Raw genomic sequence first — 18,143 nt, forward strand, 5'->3', positions numbered from 1 at the left:
GCCAAGATGGAACCAACTCTGGGAGACAGAGGAACCCCCAAAGGGGCCAACAGAGCCTCTTCTGCATCCCTCAAGGACTCATGGGAGTTAACAGCATTTTCTGGCCACTCATCTACTCTAAGAGCTCTGAAGTTGTTAGAAATTTATGACAACTGTAATTTTGCAGCTCTTAGTTTGACTTGGAGCACTAGAATTGGATAACAGTCTGGATAGAAAATTGCAGACTGCTGTACCCCACCACTTCACAGCAGATCCCATTTGTAGCCAAAGAAAAGAAAACTATGTGCAGAAAATGGAAGGGAGGTATAGAACCTGATTGGTTACAGCTCACACCTGTCTTATCTGGGCACTTAAGGATTGGCTGAGATGCAGCAAAGCCTTCTAAGGGCAGGTTATGAAGTAGCCTACAGTTTTGGGTTGAGCATGAGTGGAGAAACCCTTAGGCACACCTTTAAATGTTATGAAGGCAACTTTAGCCAACCCAACAAGTCTTTGGCAGCCACCATTTTGAAGATGGTGTGGTGGATGACAACAAAATTGGTCTGGAGGAGGCAGGGTAGATATCTATTGTCAGAGATCGGAGGAGAGCGCATCCTTTGTCACTGTGACCCCATGCCAGGTGTACACAGCTCAACCTCAGTTCAAAGTTCAGCAAATCTAGACAACCTTAGACTCACCTGCTCACTGCGCTGGCGCTTCTCTGACCATGCAAAGCTGCAGAACTCACTCGCTCCTCAACTCAGCACGGATTAATTTCTCCAAAGTACTCAGCCATTCCTGCCTCTCAGACCCTTGATGTTATAACACACAGCCAACTCACTCGCTCCTCAACTCAGCACAGGTTAATTTCTCCAAAGTACTCAGCCATTCCTGCCTCTCAGACCCTTGATGTTATAACACACAGCCTGCTAACACAGCTCTCGGGCTTCTTATCTCCCTGCCCTATCTCCTGTTTCCCAAGTAAACTATCTTCACATAATTCTGTCTCAGGCTCTGGCTTCTGTAAAATCCAATTAATACAAGAATATGATACAAATCCCCAGCGAGATATAAAAGGAACACGGGGCCTCCAAATATTAACTCTTCATTATTACAAACACCAACATATTTCCTTGTCTCCAGTAGTTCTTAAAGTAATAGATATGTTAGCTAACATTGACCATTATAAAATGCCTCTGCATCTTAGTTCAACTGTATGCAAATGTACGCAAAAATAAGCATTTCATTGTGGATCTTGACTGTGGGAGGAATATGCCTTCCCTCAGAACACAGCTGTCATAGCAGAACCCAACAGGCTGTGGTTGCAACACTCTGAGCCACTGTGGATGTCTACACTGCCTCCTTCAGACCAGCAAGCCTGCTAAGAGAAGCTCTGAGCAGCCAGCTCAGCTTCAACATCAATTGACTCACTGTAAAGAGCGAACATTCTCGAAAGCACTCACTTGTCTTCTAGAGATGCAAGTGTTTGTTGGTAAGTTCCCAACTTCAGGAGCTGGGACCAGGTCAGGGAAGGGAAGCGGCCAGGAGACTGGCAAGCACTAGGAAGCCACAGTGAAACAAAGGAGATGAAGAGAATTTTTATTGGAATCCGGAGTATAAATGATGACTCCATTGTTTGTTGTTAGGAGAATCATATGCTCCTGTGGACATGCTGGGCTTTCTCTCCAGAACTTAATGGCAAACATCCCGCTGTTCCGAGACTTCAGTAAAAGACTCATGTGCAGTTACGTATCTGACACAATACAAGATCTTTTTCCTTTTATTTATTCATCTCTCATGCAATACATCCATCCCGACCGTTTTCCTCTCAGCTCCCCGTCCCTCCAGTGCTCCTCCATTTCCCTTCAGAAAAGAGCACGCTTCCCAGGGATAGCAACTGAACATGGCATGACAAGATGCAGTAAGGCCGTGCATCATCGCTGCTGAACTATAATTAAAGACACTGTGAGTCAAAAGAGTGCTTCTCCCTTGATTAAAGTATGAATCGACACCACAATCTATGCACACTGATTGTCCCCTGCAGAGAAGATGGTGCTGTCTATGCAGGATGAGGGCAGCACAGGAACCTGTCCCCACAAGGGTCATAAAGCCACATTTTCTCCACGCTTCTCAGTGCAAGGCACGGCTGCAGTGTTTGACATTAAGAAGCCTAAGATTTCCAACTTCTACTTAAGAATCATATTTTAAAAATAGAAAATATCTAGAAGTCATGATTTTTCAGTGTTCAAAACTTTAGAGTTTTCTTTTCTTTCTTTCCTTTTTTTTTGTAAAATAGAACTATAAGTATGTCGCCTTCACAGTGAATTTAATGTACCAATATTTCCATCCAAATGACATTTCTACTTGAAGTTTGATATGGTTTTATATGAAGCCAAATTCCAACTTTTTATCAACTTTTTAAAAAAAATCATTTGAACCCTTTCTCTAAACCTTGAATTGGGGGTCTTTGTGTTCCTGAGAGTAAAATCAGATGCACGGTCTTCAGATCGGAAACACACATGTCACCAGGATGTCTTCCAGTCAGGATGCTATGAGGGCAGTAGCTGGGTAGCTTCACTCTTCCAAAAGGTTCTGACCCGCTCGAGCCCCAACAGACGTCATGTTCTTTGTTTATATTGGATTCGGCATCTCCCTTCTGGCTGGGGGACACCCACCAAATGCAGACAACTCTAAAAAGTAGAAATGTAGAAGAGATACAGAAGCGAAGACAGAAGTCAGCTTTAGTTCTGTCTTCCTCGGCTGTGATTTCTAAAAGGTACAGGGAGGTGGCTGGAAGGCTGGGAAATGCTCGTACTGCCGAGTTTCAAAACATCGAGCATCAACTTTACCGTTGGAGGTGTAGGGAAGAGAAAGCGAGCTTATTTTAATAATCTCTCAGCACTTGGGCAAACTGGCCCTGCACCACTTCTGGACAGCACAGCAGAGCTTTGGCTTACCATCTTTACAGGGGGAGTGGGTTTTCTGCATCTGGTCCCCTTCTGAATGGACCAAGGGCTACTACAACATTCAAAACAAAGAGTTCATGTATAGACCTATTGAAGACCTTCACATGGAGCCAAGGTCAAATTTAAGGGATTCTCTGAACACATTTCTAGTACTGAAAGCCACATGTTTTAAGTTTCTATCAAATCTGAAGTCATGATAATGCTGGAAATTCTAAAAAGCACTTACCTGCTTTGGTAGTGGGTCCAGAAGGCTGCAGTCATATTTATAAAGCACTAAAATAATACATATTTGGATCTCTAGCAGAGCAAACCACCTGAAGGAAAAACACAAGACAATTACTTGTCTCCAAAAGATGCATGAATACCTAACTCTTTCTTAATACCACATATTACACTGAGTGGTTGGGATGGCTCAGTTGCTTTAGATGATGTATAAAATGCTTAGTTATTAGGCGAACACAATAAATAAAAATCTACTTTTTAGAGATGTATTTTATCTTTGCGTGCATAGGTATGTCTGTGTGTGGATCTGTATGTCTGTGTGTGCATGCACATGTGCACAGGAGTGTGCATGCATCCTCAGAGGCCAGAAGATAACCAGGCACATGCACATATGTATAAACAAAGGGAAACCAAAATCTTACATTGTATCTTAGCGAAAGGAAAAGATATGATTTTACCCAAATTTAAATATTCAGATATCCTAGTAGGATTTTCTCTAGTACTCACTGAAGGCAAACTTTTTGACAATGGCAAAATAACAGTTTTAGGCATTTACCACTATGTTGAATCTTCTTCCGTGGCTAGCACTAGAATCTGGCCATCGGTGATACTCAGTATTTTTTTTTTTTACAGAGTTCTTCAGAAGCCAGCTGAGCTATGTCCATGCTAAGAATGTTTTCCCGACACTTCCATGTCATAAGTGTGAAAATAATGAGGTGTGTTATTTATAACAGATTTGGCTTTCACACTTACAGGGACAGGAGTGTACATCTAGGAAGACAACTCACTAATATATAAACATGGTGAAAATTCCTCAAATACGTAGCACTGGTGGGTTTTCCCCATTTGGAAATACTTGTCTGGGCACAGCTACGGGGGCCTTTGTTGACAATGAGTTCCTAGCAAATCCAGCACTGCCAAGACCAGGGCAGGAGGGGACAGCAATAACCAGACCAAAAGGATGTGGCAAGGGTGGGCACAAAGATGCTGCAGGGATCCGGGGTCTGGAGGGAGGGCACCTGGATATTCCTGAGGGCAAACCTTGAGATTGACCTTCAGGAAGGACATAAGTAGGCATGGTGACTAATAGTGTTTCAGAGCCAGGGCACCAAGAGAGGGAGCATGGGGGCCTGGAGACAGCTGGGCAAGCCCTGGGGAAGGGTAACCAGGGGCTTACAAAGGTACAGCTGAGGTCAGATTACAGCGGGCCATGAGTCCTGACAGGAGAAGGGTGTGATTTACAGTTGTGGTTCAGGCTCCTAACCAGAGTGGCATTCACAGACACTCTAGGAGAATTCATCAGTGCACACTAAAGATGGATGAAATAAGAGAGTGGTGCGGAGTCAGGTTAGATGACAATGAACTACCACTTGAGGACCTGGATCCACGGGAGAGAACGCAGGTGGGGTGCCAGAGTTGGGGTGGAGGTAGGTAAAAGACAGCGCCATCCCTGGATGTCTTGGAAGAGAGCAATGTATATCAAAGAAACAGAATGCTTACGGACTGCTAGGATCGGGTAGAACTACTGATTTCCAGTTCAGATGCTTTGATTTTGAGTGAACTTTTATTGTTACTGTTGTTTCTGTTGCTGTTGGTTTCAAGCCCAACAATCTAGGACCCGATATGCAATCTCAGGCTATCATTGAACCTCCTCAGTCTCCTGAGTACTTGGATTTCAGGCATGCGCCACCATGTCTGGATTCTCTCTAACTTTTCGAAAGGCAAACCTCTCTCTCTTCTTCCCTCCTAGAAGTCACTGCAAGCGATGCCAGCTAGGACTGGAAAACTGTCCCTGTTGCCAGGAGCAGGAGCTCTGCCGTGTATTCCTGGTTGCTACCAGCTGCAGCTCATGAAAATAGAATGCTCTTGCCCTGGAATTCGGAGATGGCAGCAGGCAGGCATAGTTACAGAGGCATCATGCATTGAAGCATAGCTCAAGAAGAGGTGTTTCCTCAGTCTCATCCTCTTAAGGAATCGTGGAGGAAAATAAAAATCAAGTCCGTGGAGGAAAATAAAAATCAAGTCTGTGGCAAGAGGCAAAATAACCCTGTGCCAATGGTTCTCCAACTTTAGAATCTGCCAGAATTTCGTAGGAGAACTGGGAAGGCAGAACTCTCCGCACCTTACCCTCTAGGTTTCTGACTCCAGAGGTCTGGGACAAGACAAAAGATCTGTGTTTTGTGCAGATTTCTAGATAGTATTTCCAATGGTGGTGTGGCGCCCACAACATGGAAATTGATAATCTAGAGGAACTTAGTGAAGAGAAGCGAGGAATGCATGCTGGGAGGTGTAAATTTATCATTCCTTTTAATGTTAGTGTCCAATGTCCATGTGGCAAAGAATACATGAAACCGTTTGGCCGAGGCACCAAACTTTTGACTGAGGAGAACAGTAAGTATAAACAGGAAGATGAAAGGTAAACACTTTGTGCTGAGTGAGAAAAACCAAAGAGAAGAAGATATGAAGACAAGGATGGTGTCGGAGGGAGGTGGGGTGAGAAATGGTGCAGAGGGTAAGAGGGTTTGTTGTTCTTTCTGAGGACCGCAGTTCGGGCCACAAGGAATGTGCCTTTGCTCACTGAGCCATCTTGCTGACTCTAATCTCTCTCTCTCTCTTTCTCCTCCTCCTCCTCCTCTTCTTCCTTCTCCTTCTTTTTTGAGACAAGTTCTTATTATACAGAGCAATCTGGCCTCTAAATCACAGAGGTCTGTCTGTCTGTGCCTCCCAAATGCCAGAGTTAAAGCCATGCACCACCATGTCCAGCCCACCCCCAAAGAATGCTGCTGAATTCAGTTCTGGCATTTTGTTGAGTTTTATTTTTAAGAATGTGATTTTTTTTAAAAAAATTATTTAATTTTTATTTTTTAAGTATGGATGTTTCTCTTTTGCTTGAATTTATGACTGCATTACATGTCTGCAGTGGCAGCTGAGGCCAGAAGAAGGCATAGGATCCTCTGGAACTAGAGTTGTTAGCTACCAGTTGGGTGCTGGGTACAGAATCTGGGTCCTTCAGGAGGAACAAGTAACAAGGGGAAAAGATATATTTATAATAGTGCTCTCCAATTTTGAAAGAAAAAAAAGTCATATGTCACTATGGAGACGCTAAAAGAAAACAATTTCTAACTGTATATGACCTACCAAAGTTAATCATGATGAAATAAGTAACTTAGGCACTAACAACCAATGAGATAGCAGTAATCTTCTGACCAACAAGAGTCAAGGGCCAGATGGATTCACCAGAGGAGTATACACGCAGCACAGCCCCACACACAGACTCACAGTGGCTGGGGCTGAATGCCAAGATCTGCACAAAATCTCAGCAAGGGTTCTAGTGGGACTCATGAAGTCCCAGCCCTCTGTGAGGGGCTATTGGTAACTGATGGCCGCTGGGAAAGGGAGAGTCAGTTTTCTTCAGGGATGTGATCCAGGAAATGGACCAATAGCCATGCACATATAGGCAGTCCTACCAGGCAGCCCTGTGGACTCAGTGGGTATGTTTTTAATGAGAGAGAGAGAGAGAAAGAGAGAGGGGGAGAGAGAGAGAGAGAGAGAGAGAGAGAGAGAGAGAGAGAGAGAGAGAGAGGAAGAAGTAGAAGAAGAAGAAGAAGAAGAAGAAGAAGAAGAAGAAGAAGAAGAAGAAGAAGAAGAAGAAGAAGAAGAAGAAGAAGAAGAAGAGGAGGAGGAGGAGGAAGGTGGTAGATGGGAGGAGGGGAAGAGAGGGAAGATACAAAGTTGGAAAGGAGAAGTGGTGGGGTGGTAGAAGAGAAATTGGAGGGAATAAGGGGTGGATATGATCCAACATTATATGTAAGTACAACTGCTAAATAAAATATTAAAGCGAACAATCACAACAGAAAGCGACAGATCCCATCAGTTTCTCTGTCTATGTGCCTCTCTATTTATCTGGCAGGAAATGATTACTCTAGAAGTCTCAGCAGGAACTCTAACAGTTAGCTTTTTTGCTTCACACACTTGCCATCACCTAAACTAACAACTGTAGGAACAAAAAGAGGAGTTCGGGTTTGAACGCACTGATTCACTGAAGGTGCAGTGACCCACATCAGTAAAGCCACAGAACAACATGGCTCTTCATGTGAAAATTAAGACTACGAGAAAAGGAGGAGGAATGAAGTCATGGCAGGACAGTGGCCAACGGCTGACATTGGGGCCTAGTACACTTTAGCTCCAGCCCCACTTTCTGAGGAAGGAAACTCTCTGTTTGTATTTTGAGACAGGGTCTCACATGGCTCAGTCGGGCCTTGAACTCCCGATCCTCCTCCCGCCATCTCCCAAGTGCAAGGATTAAAGCCGTGCACCACCATGCCTGTCTCTGAAATCCTCTTTCTGAACAGGGGAGAGATGGAAATGCCAAAAGAGCCATCAGTAGCTCAGTTGGGTGATATGAGAGACATCCACAGGAAGGGGTTAGGAGAAGAGGGCAAATCCCATTGGAAATGTCTCCTTTTCTTGCCACAGAAAAATACCCTATCCCGGGATCCTTTGCATCACAAAGGGCTTGAGGTTCTATTCAACATATGAAAAGGGAAAAAAAAAGACTCTTTCTGAATTTTTTCCCAGAAAAGACCATGTTCTGTTTTGGAAGCCTCCTCACCAAAGTGCTAGATACCCCTGGGATGCTATTCGGTTCTTAACAGACTTAAATCTTAGCCTGATAATGAAGTACCAGAACTAAGTGGCTAGGAGAATAATGACTGCCATCTGTTAGTGCCTTTCGAGCTCTTCTGAATGAGTCACAGATCATAGCTAGGGCACTGGGAAAAGATAAATGTGGGTAAAAATTAATAAGGGGTTCTGGCAGCTTGGCTGAGAGTCTTGGACCTAATGATACTTACCCATCATCTGGTCTCATCCCTAATCCCTTTTTATAGACCCTAGCAGACATGCCCACGCTGTGAAAAAATATTAGAATGCATTTCTACATGTTAGAGACACGCTGAGATTGCTATATAAACAAATGCTTTCACTTAATTATATTTAATGGAACTGAAGGGACACAACTATTTACCCAACACATTCCTTAGAATAGCATGTTACTTCATTCAAGGACCATTAAGTCCACGGGGTTTGGAATTTGGTCACTCTTCAAAAGCAATGTGCTGTTTCTATACATTAAAAACTATTCATGACCCTTCTCAAATGCAAGATTATACAAAAATAACTTACTAATACTATAACTGTAAGAATTATTTTATCTGTATGATAAAGATATAGGAATGAATGTGCTGAAAGTTCACAAATCCTAAATTGTAGTAGCTTTAATACTAACAAATATGTACATTGCATTCCTATGGGAGTTTTTTTCTTTCAGATTAACAGGACCATACCCCCAGGAAGACAAATTTTCTTGAATGTTTTTATATTGATTATTCCCATGTAGTCTTAAAGCCTTTTTGAGCTCCTATGTTTCCACAATGTAATAGAAGTTATTCTACATATAAGTCTCCGATTACTTACCATGTGTCATCTTCCTTTAAGTAGGACTAGTGTTTTTATTAAATGTTTGTATGTACATAAATGCATATAGCAGGGCAAAGTCATGCAAAGATCAGAGGACAACCTTCGGTAGCCAACCCTGCCCTTCTGCCTTTGTGTGGATTCTTGGGATTGAGCTCAGACCACCAGGCTGGCACAGCAAGTGCCTTTATCTGCCGAGCCATGTTTCTAGAGTTTCTAGACCAGGGGGCTAGCTTTCTATCCTGGCACATCTAATCTCCCCAAACACAGTAAGCTTTTTGAGAACACTTGATATCTTAGAATCTGCAGTTTTTAACATGGCCTGAGATAAAACACAAGCTTTGTGGAGGAAGGGGGTTCATCTGATTTGTTTTTCAAATCATTCTGAACATTTCAGGTAATGTCAGAATGTATGCTATGAGATGTAGCATACATCCAACAAGTTGTCACTGAATCAGTGAGTAATCACGTTAATGTTGATTGTTCAAGAACCATTTAATTGGTTGACTGACTACTATTAATCTGTATTAGCTGAGTCCACACTTTTAGGGTATTTTTCGATAGTTGTGTGGTTTCCATTAGTAATGCAAGACACATTAATGACTTTGTAGCTTAGCATTGCCTTGGGATACATGAACACCACTCCGCCTGCATGCAACACACACAAACACACACACACACACACACACACACACACACACACACAGAAAGAGAGAGAATGAGAGAGAGAACCATTTTTTTATTCTTAAAAGATAAGTTTCTCTTTTTCATATTTCAAGTATTGAAGCTTCACTCTTATCATACCATCTTATCAAAACATTTATTTATTTATTGGTATAGATAACCTTGCTAAGGATAAGGGTCTTTAAAAATATTCATTTATTTATGTGTGAGAGTTTTCATGAGTTTATATGTGTCACAGTTTATATAACCCAGATCTGAGAAAACTAAGGTTATAGGCAGCTGTGAACCACCTGAGGTGGGTGCTTAGAACTGAACCTATATTCTCTGCAAAAGCAATAAGCAGTTCCAGAGTTGTTATTTCACCCTGGAATTTAACAGACAGCATTTGCTATAGCCAAGCAGGCATTCTCTTATAAGGTAGGGAACCAAATAAAGCCAACTTGCTTTTGATTGATATCACAGGGAGCAGATAGAGAAAGAATGTCCCCTTCTGGTAAGATAACCATCTCTTAGAGAGTCCCATGCAAGGAAAATTCTTCACACATAATCCCATCTTTCTCTCCCACTGGAATCTCATAGCTCAATATGAGCCTGTCTACTATCATAGGGCTCTTCATTTAGCATCCTATTATTATTAAGAAGTCTGATAACTCACACTACTTCCTCCTGTTTGTTTATATCTGGAGGTGGACTTCATTAGCAATAGAATTAAGTGGAGTTTTTAATTAGTAAGGTTTTGTTTTTTTTAAAAAAATAAATCAGACATAATCAACATTTGTGTTTAACTCATAGAGTATGGTTACATGATACATTTCTTTCTTCCCTTCCTTTGATGCTATAAAGAAGTGCTATAGGGTATTTGATCACATGATGTGAAGATGTGTCTCTGTCCTTTCTTGCCTGCCTAAAGCACCCTCTGATTGGTTCAATACAGATATGAATGGCCAATAGCTAAGCAGGAGAGGATAGGCAGGACTTCCAGGCAGAGATAGGAACTCTAGGAAGAATCAAAGAGGCAGATATTTGCCAACAAAATGCAAAGGAATTTGGACATAAACTTAGGAATGGTACCAAGACACATGAGAGAAAATTGATTAATATAATATAATAATATAATCAATTTATATTAATTTATAATTTATATTAAATATTATAACATTTATAATAATGTTGACAGATGTCTTTTAACTACTCAAACATAGAGCAGAGAATCATCTTTAGGTGATTTGCACACACTGCATATACCATACTTGTGTTAGGTTATGTTATATTAAAGGATAGATTATTGAATCTACTTTTAAATTAAAAGGCAACTATTAGTCTCAAATATTTATATTGGTATGGATTTTTTATATTGATACAAATTTAAGGTTATTTTGGTATAATATAGTGTTTATATGTTTCTACTCTTGTTTAAGGGATTGTACTTAGAAGGCAGCTTATTTAAAAATGTAAACATTCTAGTCCGTGAAAGCTATTATTACAAGCTGCTTAGGATAATTAAGAAATGTGGGTTAGTGATTATTTATGACAATTAAGCTTGTCATCATGTTAGATATGTTTTCACAGTTAAACAGAGACATATTTTATATAGGCAAGTGGTCTTCAAACACTTCAGAGATCTACAGATTATGACATTGAAGATGTTTTAATAACATAAAGCTTTTCATGACAGTGACATATATCTGCTTTTAGCAGCAACCATCTCCTTCAGAAAAGGCAATGAGCATCGAATCTCCATGTGGAATTTGCTCTAAATGTGACAAAGCTAGTCACTGGGCAAGAAACTGCCTTTGCCTCAACTGCTGACAGTATGCTGTCCTAACCGGACAAGCAGGACATAAAGAAAGTCAACTGCCAAATTTTGCCAAGACCAAGTAGGCCAGTCCTTCAGAGTTTCTGCTTTACAGAACAGTATGTCAGATATTCTAGGCCTCTGCATTCCAACATCGCAGAGGAACCTTGGGTGACTGTCCAGGCAGTCGGCTGTCTCTGTCATTTCTATAGTTTTGGAATTTTCTTGTGCTTCACTCCTGTTTACTCAGGTAATGTTTTATCCTTCTCAGATATCTGATGGGTTTTAAGATTAGTTAGTTATAGTTTCAGCATTTTCTTTGTTACCAAATTCAAAAAAGAAACTCATAAAAGAGAAGTAAACTTTATAAAAGTTGAGAGAAACAAAAACTCGTTTATCTAAGAAAATATTTTAAGGCATAAAAAGATATTTTTAGGAAGGTAATACTAGGTATAATAAAAAGTGGTATAGGTATAGAATTTTGGATTCACTAAGATAGGATAGATATTAGAGTACTTTCTTTGAATTTTCCAGATACAAATATGGGCTAGTCATTGTGAATGTAATTCTTATCTAGTAATTCTTATTGTGTATAGTTAAAACCTTTCCTTTTTATTTAGACAAAAAGGGGTAAATGTTATCTGATAATCTTTTGGTATACTATAAGGTGTGTCTCTGTTTTATCTTACCTGCCTAAAGTACCTTCTGATTGGTTTAATAAAGATTTGATTAGTTCATGGCTAAGCAGGAGAGGACAGGTGGGACTTTTGGGTAGAAAGAGGAACTAGGCGGAAGAATCTGACAGGCAGAGATCACCAGCAAGATGCAGAGGACATCAGACATACATTATGGAGAAAAGGTAACAAGCCCCATGGTAGAACATAGATTAATATAAATGGGTTAATTAAAGTTTTAATAGCTAGTCGGGAATAAGCTTAAGCTAAGACCAAGCTTTCATACTTAATAATAGGTCTCTGTGTCATTATTTGGGAGCTTGTGGTCCAAAGAAAGTCCAAATCCAGGGAAATGCCTAGAAAAAGGCTCCTCTGCAAACCCCATAGAACTCCCACTATTTCTAAGAGGCACTACAGCTCCGTCATTGTGTCTGTTGGTTGTTGATGGCTGTACCAAGTACTCACTTAGCTACATCGGCAAAACTTTCTGTGTTTACCCATAGAGGGACTCTTACGGAATGCCAATGGCATGAAGTCTAAGAAACAACAGCTGGACAGCAATAAGAGTTTCTGTTTATGATGGAATTTAATGGTTAGCTACATTGCAGGAGACTTTCTTTGACTCACAGAGTGTTTTGTGCATGAGAAAATAAGTTGGCCTCTGATATACCCATTAGGAATGGCTGTCATTTGCTGGTGTTTATACTAAGGATTTATAAGATTAAATTCCCAGTGGAAAGTTCTCTTGGTGTACATTGCCCAAATGAAGTCATTTGCTTGCCTAAACAATTTTTATTTTATCTCTCTTTAAAAACAAAATGCTTCATGGGTGACCTGTCTAAAATAAGTGACAGAAAAAAAAAGAGATGTTTTGAAACAGAAACTTAGTAGAAAACTAGACTAGCATAACCCCAGAGACAAAAAAGAGGACCCTAGGAGAGACGTACATGGATCTAATCTAGATAGGTAGTAGAAAAAGACAAGATCACCTGAGTAAATTGCTAGCATGGGGATCATGGGAGAGGGTAGAAGGGAGGGAGCAGAAAGAGAAGGAAGCAGAGAAAAATATAAAGCTCAATAAAAGCAAACAAACAAAAAAACAAAAAAATATTTTTAAAAACAGGTAAGACATAGCCAATGTTTGTGTTCACCTTGTAGAGTCTGAGTATATGAAGGATATTTTGCCATGTTTCATAGTCAGAATTTCCAAAGGTATACTTTAATATCTTTCCCCCAAACCCCTCTGCTCCTAATTTAGGTATTTGAACCATCTGGGACAGCCACATGTATTCAAAGAATTCAAATTTTGGTTTCCAGAAGCAACATGGGGAGGTAAGAGTTTATTTCATCTTACAGGTTACAGTCCATCATTGAGGGAAGTCCAGGCAGGAATCTGGAGGCAGTAGCTGAAGTGGAGAACATGGAGGAACACTTCTTACCAGCTTGCTCCCCATAGCTGGCTCAGCTGCATTTCTTATACAATCCACCTGCCTGGGGGTAGCATTGCCCACAGGGGATCAGGCCTTCCCACATGAATCAACAATCGCAAAAATGCCTAGAGACATCCATGGGCCAATTGGATGGAGGCAATTCCTCTTTGAGAACTCCCCAGATGTGTCACGTTGACAATCAAGATTAGCCAGCACACCAAGCCAATGTTCATAGTCAATCTTTCTCAACCAATCCTAATCCAATAGGGCTCAAACATCAGTAAAAACATAAGCTCAAGCTCCTCTGTGTTGATATCCTTTTGGTCACTCTATTTCCTCAGCCTAACAGTTCTTTGTTCCCTTCAAAGGCCACTTTTCCTGTGAAGTCACCAAGATCCCCCTAAGCAGCTACACCTCTGTCCTGAATAGTAAGGTGTGCAGCATTGCTAGTCTCCATTCCTTGAAGCTATTTATAAATCCAGTGTCCTTCTCAACAGCAAGTGTTCACCTCACGACAGTTGAGAATATGGCTCTCTCGTATTCAAATCCCCTGAGGTACACAGGGCACTGCCTTGCATATGGGAAGGATTCAATATATACTGAAAATATGATTTTTGTTCAAATAAGATACTACTGGTTGAGCTATAGTGTCGTGGTCTTCTTCATTGTACCCATTACCTTTATACGCAAATGGATGTTAAGAGCTCCCAGGGAGAGTGGTGATGGAACTATCTATCTAGGAAACAACGCCTACCAGGCAATTGTTTGTCACTAGCTCCTACTATAAGAGTCACCATAAATACTATAGTGCTTGGTTTCAGTAACAGACTCAAAGCCAAAGATGAGTATAAGAAACTTTTAAGTTACTATTAACTATTTATATGAAGAGACCTGAAAAAGTAGCATCTACTGTTTTCAGAAGAATTACAGCTAGGATAATGTCTCAATAAGTGACAAAAATGATGGACTTCTCATTGGGTTAAGAATTGTTTTTCCAGGACTGGAGAAATGGCTGCTCTTGCAAAGTACACAAGTTCAAACACGCACATCACCAAGTCGTAATGGCTGGTAGCACCAGATCTACGTATTCTGATGCCTTCTTCTGGCCCCTGTGGGCACCTACACACATGTACATACTCACACAGAGATACCCACGCACACAGACATAAATTAAAAAATAAGATAAATATTTTTCTCTTTAATGAACTTGTTTTCTGAAGTGGCAATCATGAGAGTCAGAAAGAGGTGAGTGTTGTTGCTGTACTGTTTAAACTTTCCTCATACACTGTCTGGCAGACATTTATAGTGTCTGGCTCCTGCCATTGAGGTGGATATGTGCGTGGGTATCCAGCTCTAGGCATGGAACCTCTATCCCAAACTGTCTTTAAAATGTGGACATCCATCATCGAATGAAATAGGAACTAGACGAGCTCTTCAGGATGCTTCCGTACATGACACAGTGGTGTCTATCACACAGACCCAGGATCTTTCTGTATCACTGCTCTCTCATCCACAGGCTCCAGCCTGTCATAAAGATGGCCACTCGAAACCCTGGCTGATTTGTCTCTGTTGTTGTTGAGGATGACAATATTTGGTTGGGGTGTGAGGGGTGAAGTGAACATCTTTTCCTAATTATGTAGATAATAGTCCCTTTTTGCTTTGATTGGGTCATTTTATGTCAACTACCTAGTGCAGAATAAACACCTGTCTGCAGGGAAACACCATGTACCAAGCTGCTCAGATTTAGGTCCCTGAAATCAGTTCTAAAGAGGAGGTCAGAAGTCTCGTGATTGGCTAAGACTGAATTAAAATCATTTAGGAAGAGATGTAACTATAAAAATCATGTTGATACTCTAAAACACACAGAAACAGGGTTAGAGTTAATGTTTTACAGGATAACGATTGTGAATAAGAATCTGTAATGATTTCCTGAGTGGGAGAATTACAAATAAATGACAACATTTCTCCAGCTTGGTCTTCTTCAGTGAAGAAATGGGAGTTAGTGAATGTAGAGTGTGAATCTCACGAGGCACAGATCATGCCCACCTTCCCCAGTGCCTATCCTGGGCAGAAGGAAACGGCCAATTTTTCCTGGTTGGATAAATAATATAAACTGTCCATTAAATGATAGAGACTTGTGCTAGAACAGATGCCAAGTGCACTGACTGCAGATGCACTGAACCATAAAGAGTGCCGAGGGGAAGGCTCTGCAAGGCAAAGGAACCAGATAAAGGACCACATATCAGCTGCTGCCTACCTACAAGCCAGCAATGTCCAGAACCCTAGCAAATGTCTATGACAGCACTGTAGCCGAGCAAATGTACTTTTTTGCTCTTTAAAATGTGGTTATCTGCTTGGAAGATAACTGCACAGCCAGCAAAGAACCCAAGTTTATTCCCAAAGCTTACATTAAACACACATGCGCGCACACACACACACACACACACACACACACACACACACACACACACTCCAAACAAGTAAAACTCAGGCATAAAGGCATGCACCTTTAATCCCAGGGCTGCAGACATGGGTACAAGCAGATTCTTGGGCCCACCTGGCCTGCCAGCATAGTCTACTTGGCAGTAGAAGACAATGAAAGACCCCATCACAAAGAAAATGTGGGGAGTACCTGAGGAAGAATATCTAAGTGTGTACTCTCATCTGCACAGACACGTGTGTGCATCTGAATTTGCACACATGCTTCACATACCCTCTGATGACATGCACATGTGTGCAGGGGGTACTTGAAACTGCCCATCCATGAACTGTGGAGACCCCAATATCCCCTGGCACCAGCTAGTGCAGTGTCGTCTCCTGATGTCTCTCCTCAGAAGTCACCGCAGACATTCCCACAGATACCGCACCCCGACACTGCCCAAACAAACCAAACGTGTCCTCCTAGATTTCCCTGTCGCTCGATCATAAAGGGACTGGGTGTCACGCTCCCCCTGGGCCACTGTCTTTCTGTACACTTTCTGCATCCATGCAGCCCAGCTGTCGCACTGACCTTCCGGGACACTGGAACTTCCCGCCTCCAAAAGCCATGAAGCCGTCCAAGAAAGCATTCTTATCTAAATTTGCCTCTTTCCAGCGTTCCTGTGGGAAGAAAATACTTTTTTTTTTCCTAAACCAGTCTTATATAAATAAGCTTAACTCTACTTCTCTGGGCTAAAAATGATGCCGTACAGCTAATCCTTGCATACAAAGTTGCGGAGTTGTGGGTCATTTTTTCCAACCTGTTATTAATATCAGACACAATTGTGGTTTTGGAACACGAACTTATAAACAAAAAACGACTTAACAAGAATCCTATTAAGTGGCAGATGTAAATGACAACGTAAATCACCTACAGAATTGACCTCAGTGGAGGAAGACTATTTATAACACGGTCTCAGGCTTTATCATAAAATTAATCATAATCATAAATTTAACAGTAAGGCACCGACAAAAGTGCTAGCCTGGAGGAAGCCTGGGACGTGGAATAAATACAGCTGGGTGCCAGTGCTCCCAGACTTTCCTAAGGGCGAGGCATGAACTAGATGAACTCTTGGAACGGCTCAGGCCTGTGATTCCCCAAGCAGATGAAGCAACAGATCACCATTTTAAGTTGCTGTGTTTTTATTTTGTGGGCTCCTTGGAAACCAGGAACAGGAGCAGTTGCCCAAGAAATACAAAATAAGACTTCCTCCCAGCAGAACCAGGGCTACTGGCTTTCATATTCTTTCCTAATTTTGTATAAAAGTCCATCTTTGAAGATGCTCATACCACACGCCCTTCGACCTGTAAATGCTGCGACATCTACATTGCAAATGCTATTGGTCCATCACAGCCAACTTTGGACACGGTTGCCAGAAAATATGGCTACTTACTGAGACATACTCAGTTAATTTATGTATTTATATTCTTAGCAAAAAACAACAGAAATTATATAGGATAACACATAATGAAAGAGAGCACTCACAGGTTTGAATGAGTCAGGTTCAGGAAAATATTTTGGATTTCTATGTAGCCAGAACGGAGACACCATCAATAGATCACCAGGAGGAACTGTATGATTCTAAAGTAGAAAAATCAGCTTCAAGTAACTTATTTTGAAATGAGTTTTAAGGAGAGTTTGGATCATTAAAAACAAAGCTACAGCTATACTGAGAAAAAGAGACATTTTATAATAAGTGTGAGAAAAACCCAACTTTCCTAGCTCTCCCCTCCTCTCTCTCTCTTTCTCTCTCTCTCTCTCTCTCTCTCTCTCTGTGTGTGTGTGTGTGTGTGTGTGTGTGTGTGTGTGTGTGTGTGTGTGTGGCATATGTGTAGCAGACAGAGGACAACTTGAGGTTGTTGGATTCTGGGAACTGAATTTAGCTGTCAGGCTTGAGACATCTCACCAGCCCTAATGTTTTAGATTCAGTGTCTCTGGCTGAACCTGGAGCCAATCATTCCAGTTGCGCTTGTTGGCCAGCAAGTCCCTGGGATCTGCCTGCCTCTTTTCCTCAGTACTGTAATAATGAGTGCTCACTGTCACACCTGGCTTTTGCTGGGGACCTGAATTTCATTCTTGCAAGACAAGTCCTTTCACAAAGCAAGCAATCTTCCCTTTTCCCTGGGTAGATCATTTCTATGGTCCCATTAGAAGATGACTTTGTTTCTAATTCTGATTACTAGTCACTTGTACATGTCTGACTATACAGAGGTAGAGATTAGTTAAATGTCAGCATTTTATTTTCTTAAAGATTTATTTTATTTTGATTGTGTGTTTGTCTATGTACATGGGGAGTCCAGAAGAGGGCACTGGATTGCCCTGGAGTGGGAGTTATAGCCAGTCATGAGCTGCCATGTGGGTGCTGGGAGCCAAACCTGGGGCTTTTACAAAAGCAGTACATGCTCTTAACCACTGAGCCATCTCCCTAAAGCTGATTTT

The 18,143-nt window shown here is 41.3% G+C and overlaps 1 protein-coding gene across 4 annotated transcripts in view; it reads right to left on the reverse strand.

Moving 5' to 3' along the window:
- Nucleotides 1–1,745: 1,745 nt before the first annotated feature.
- The window catches only part of Cyp39a1 (cytochrome P450 family 39 subfamily A member 1), an 89,413-nt gene continuing 73,015 nt past the window's right edge, over nt 1,746–18,143 (reverse strand). For 3 of the 4 annotated variants that reach the window (XM_048445209.3, XM_085679355.2, XM_087897980.1), the window contains exons 9-12: nt 17,190–17,285; nt 16,236–16,324; nt 3,172–3,259; nt 1,746–2,669 (exon numbers count right to left, since the gene is read on the reverse strand). In XM_048445209.3, coding sequence (XP_048301166.2) covers nt 2,598–2,669; nt 3,172–3,259; nt 16,236–16,324; nt 17,190–17,285 — 345 coding nt within the window. In that variant the 3' untranslated portion in view covers nt 1,746–2,597. The remainder of the gene's footprint in view (nt 2,670–3,171; nt 3,260–16,235; nt 16,325–17,189; nt 17,286–18,143) is intronic. The other variant, XM_085679354.2, reaches the window with a different exon arrangement.

This window comes from Myodes glareolus, chromosome 18 (genome assembly GCF_982192425.1).
Source record: "Myodes glareolus chromosome 18, mMyoGla1.1, whole genome shotgun sequence".
In the NCBI taxonomy this organism is placed as follows: domain Eukaryota; kingdom Metazoa; phylum Chordata; class Mammalia; order Rodentia; family Cricetidae; genus Myodes; species Myodes glareolus.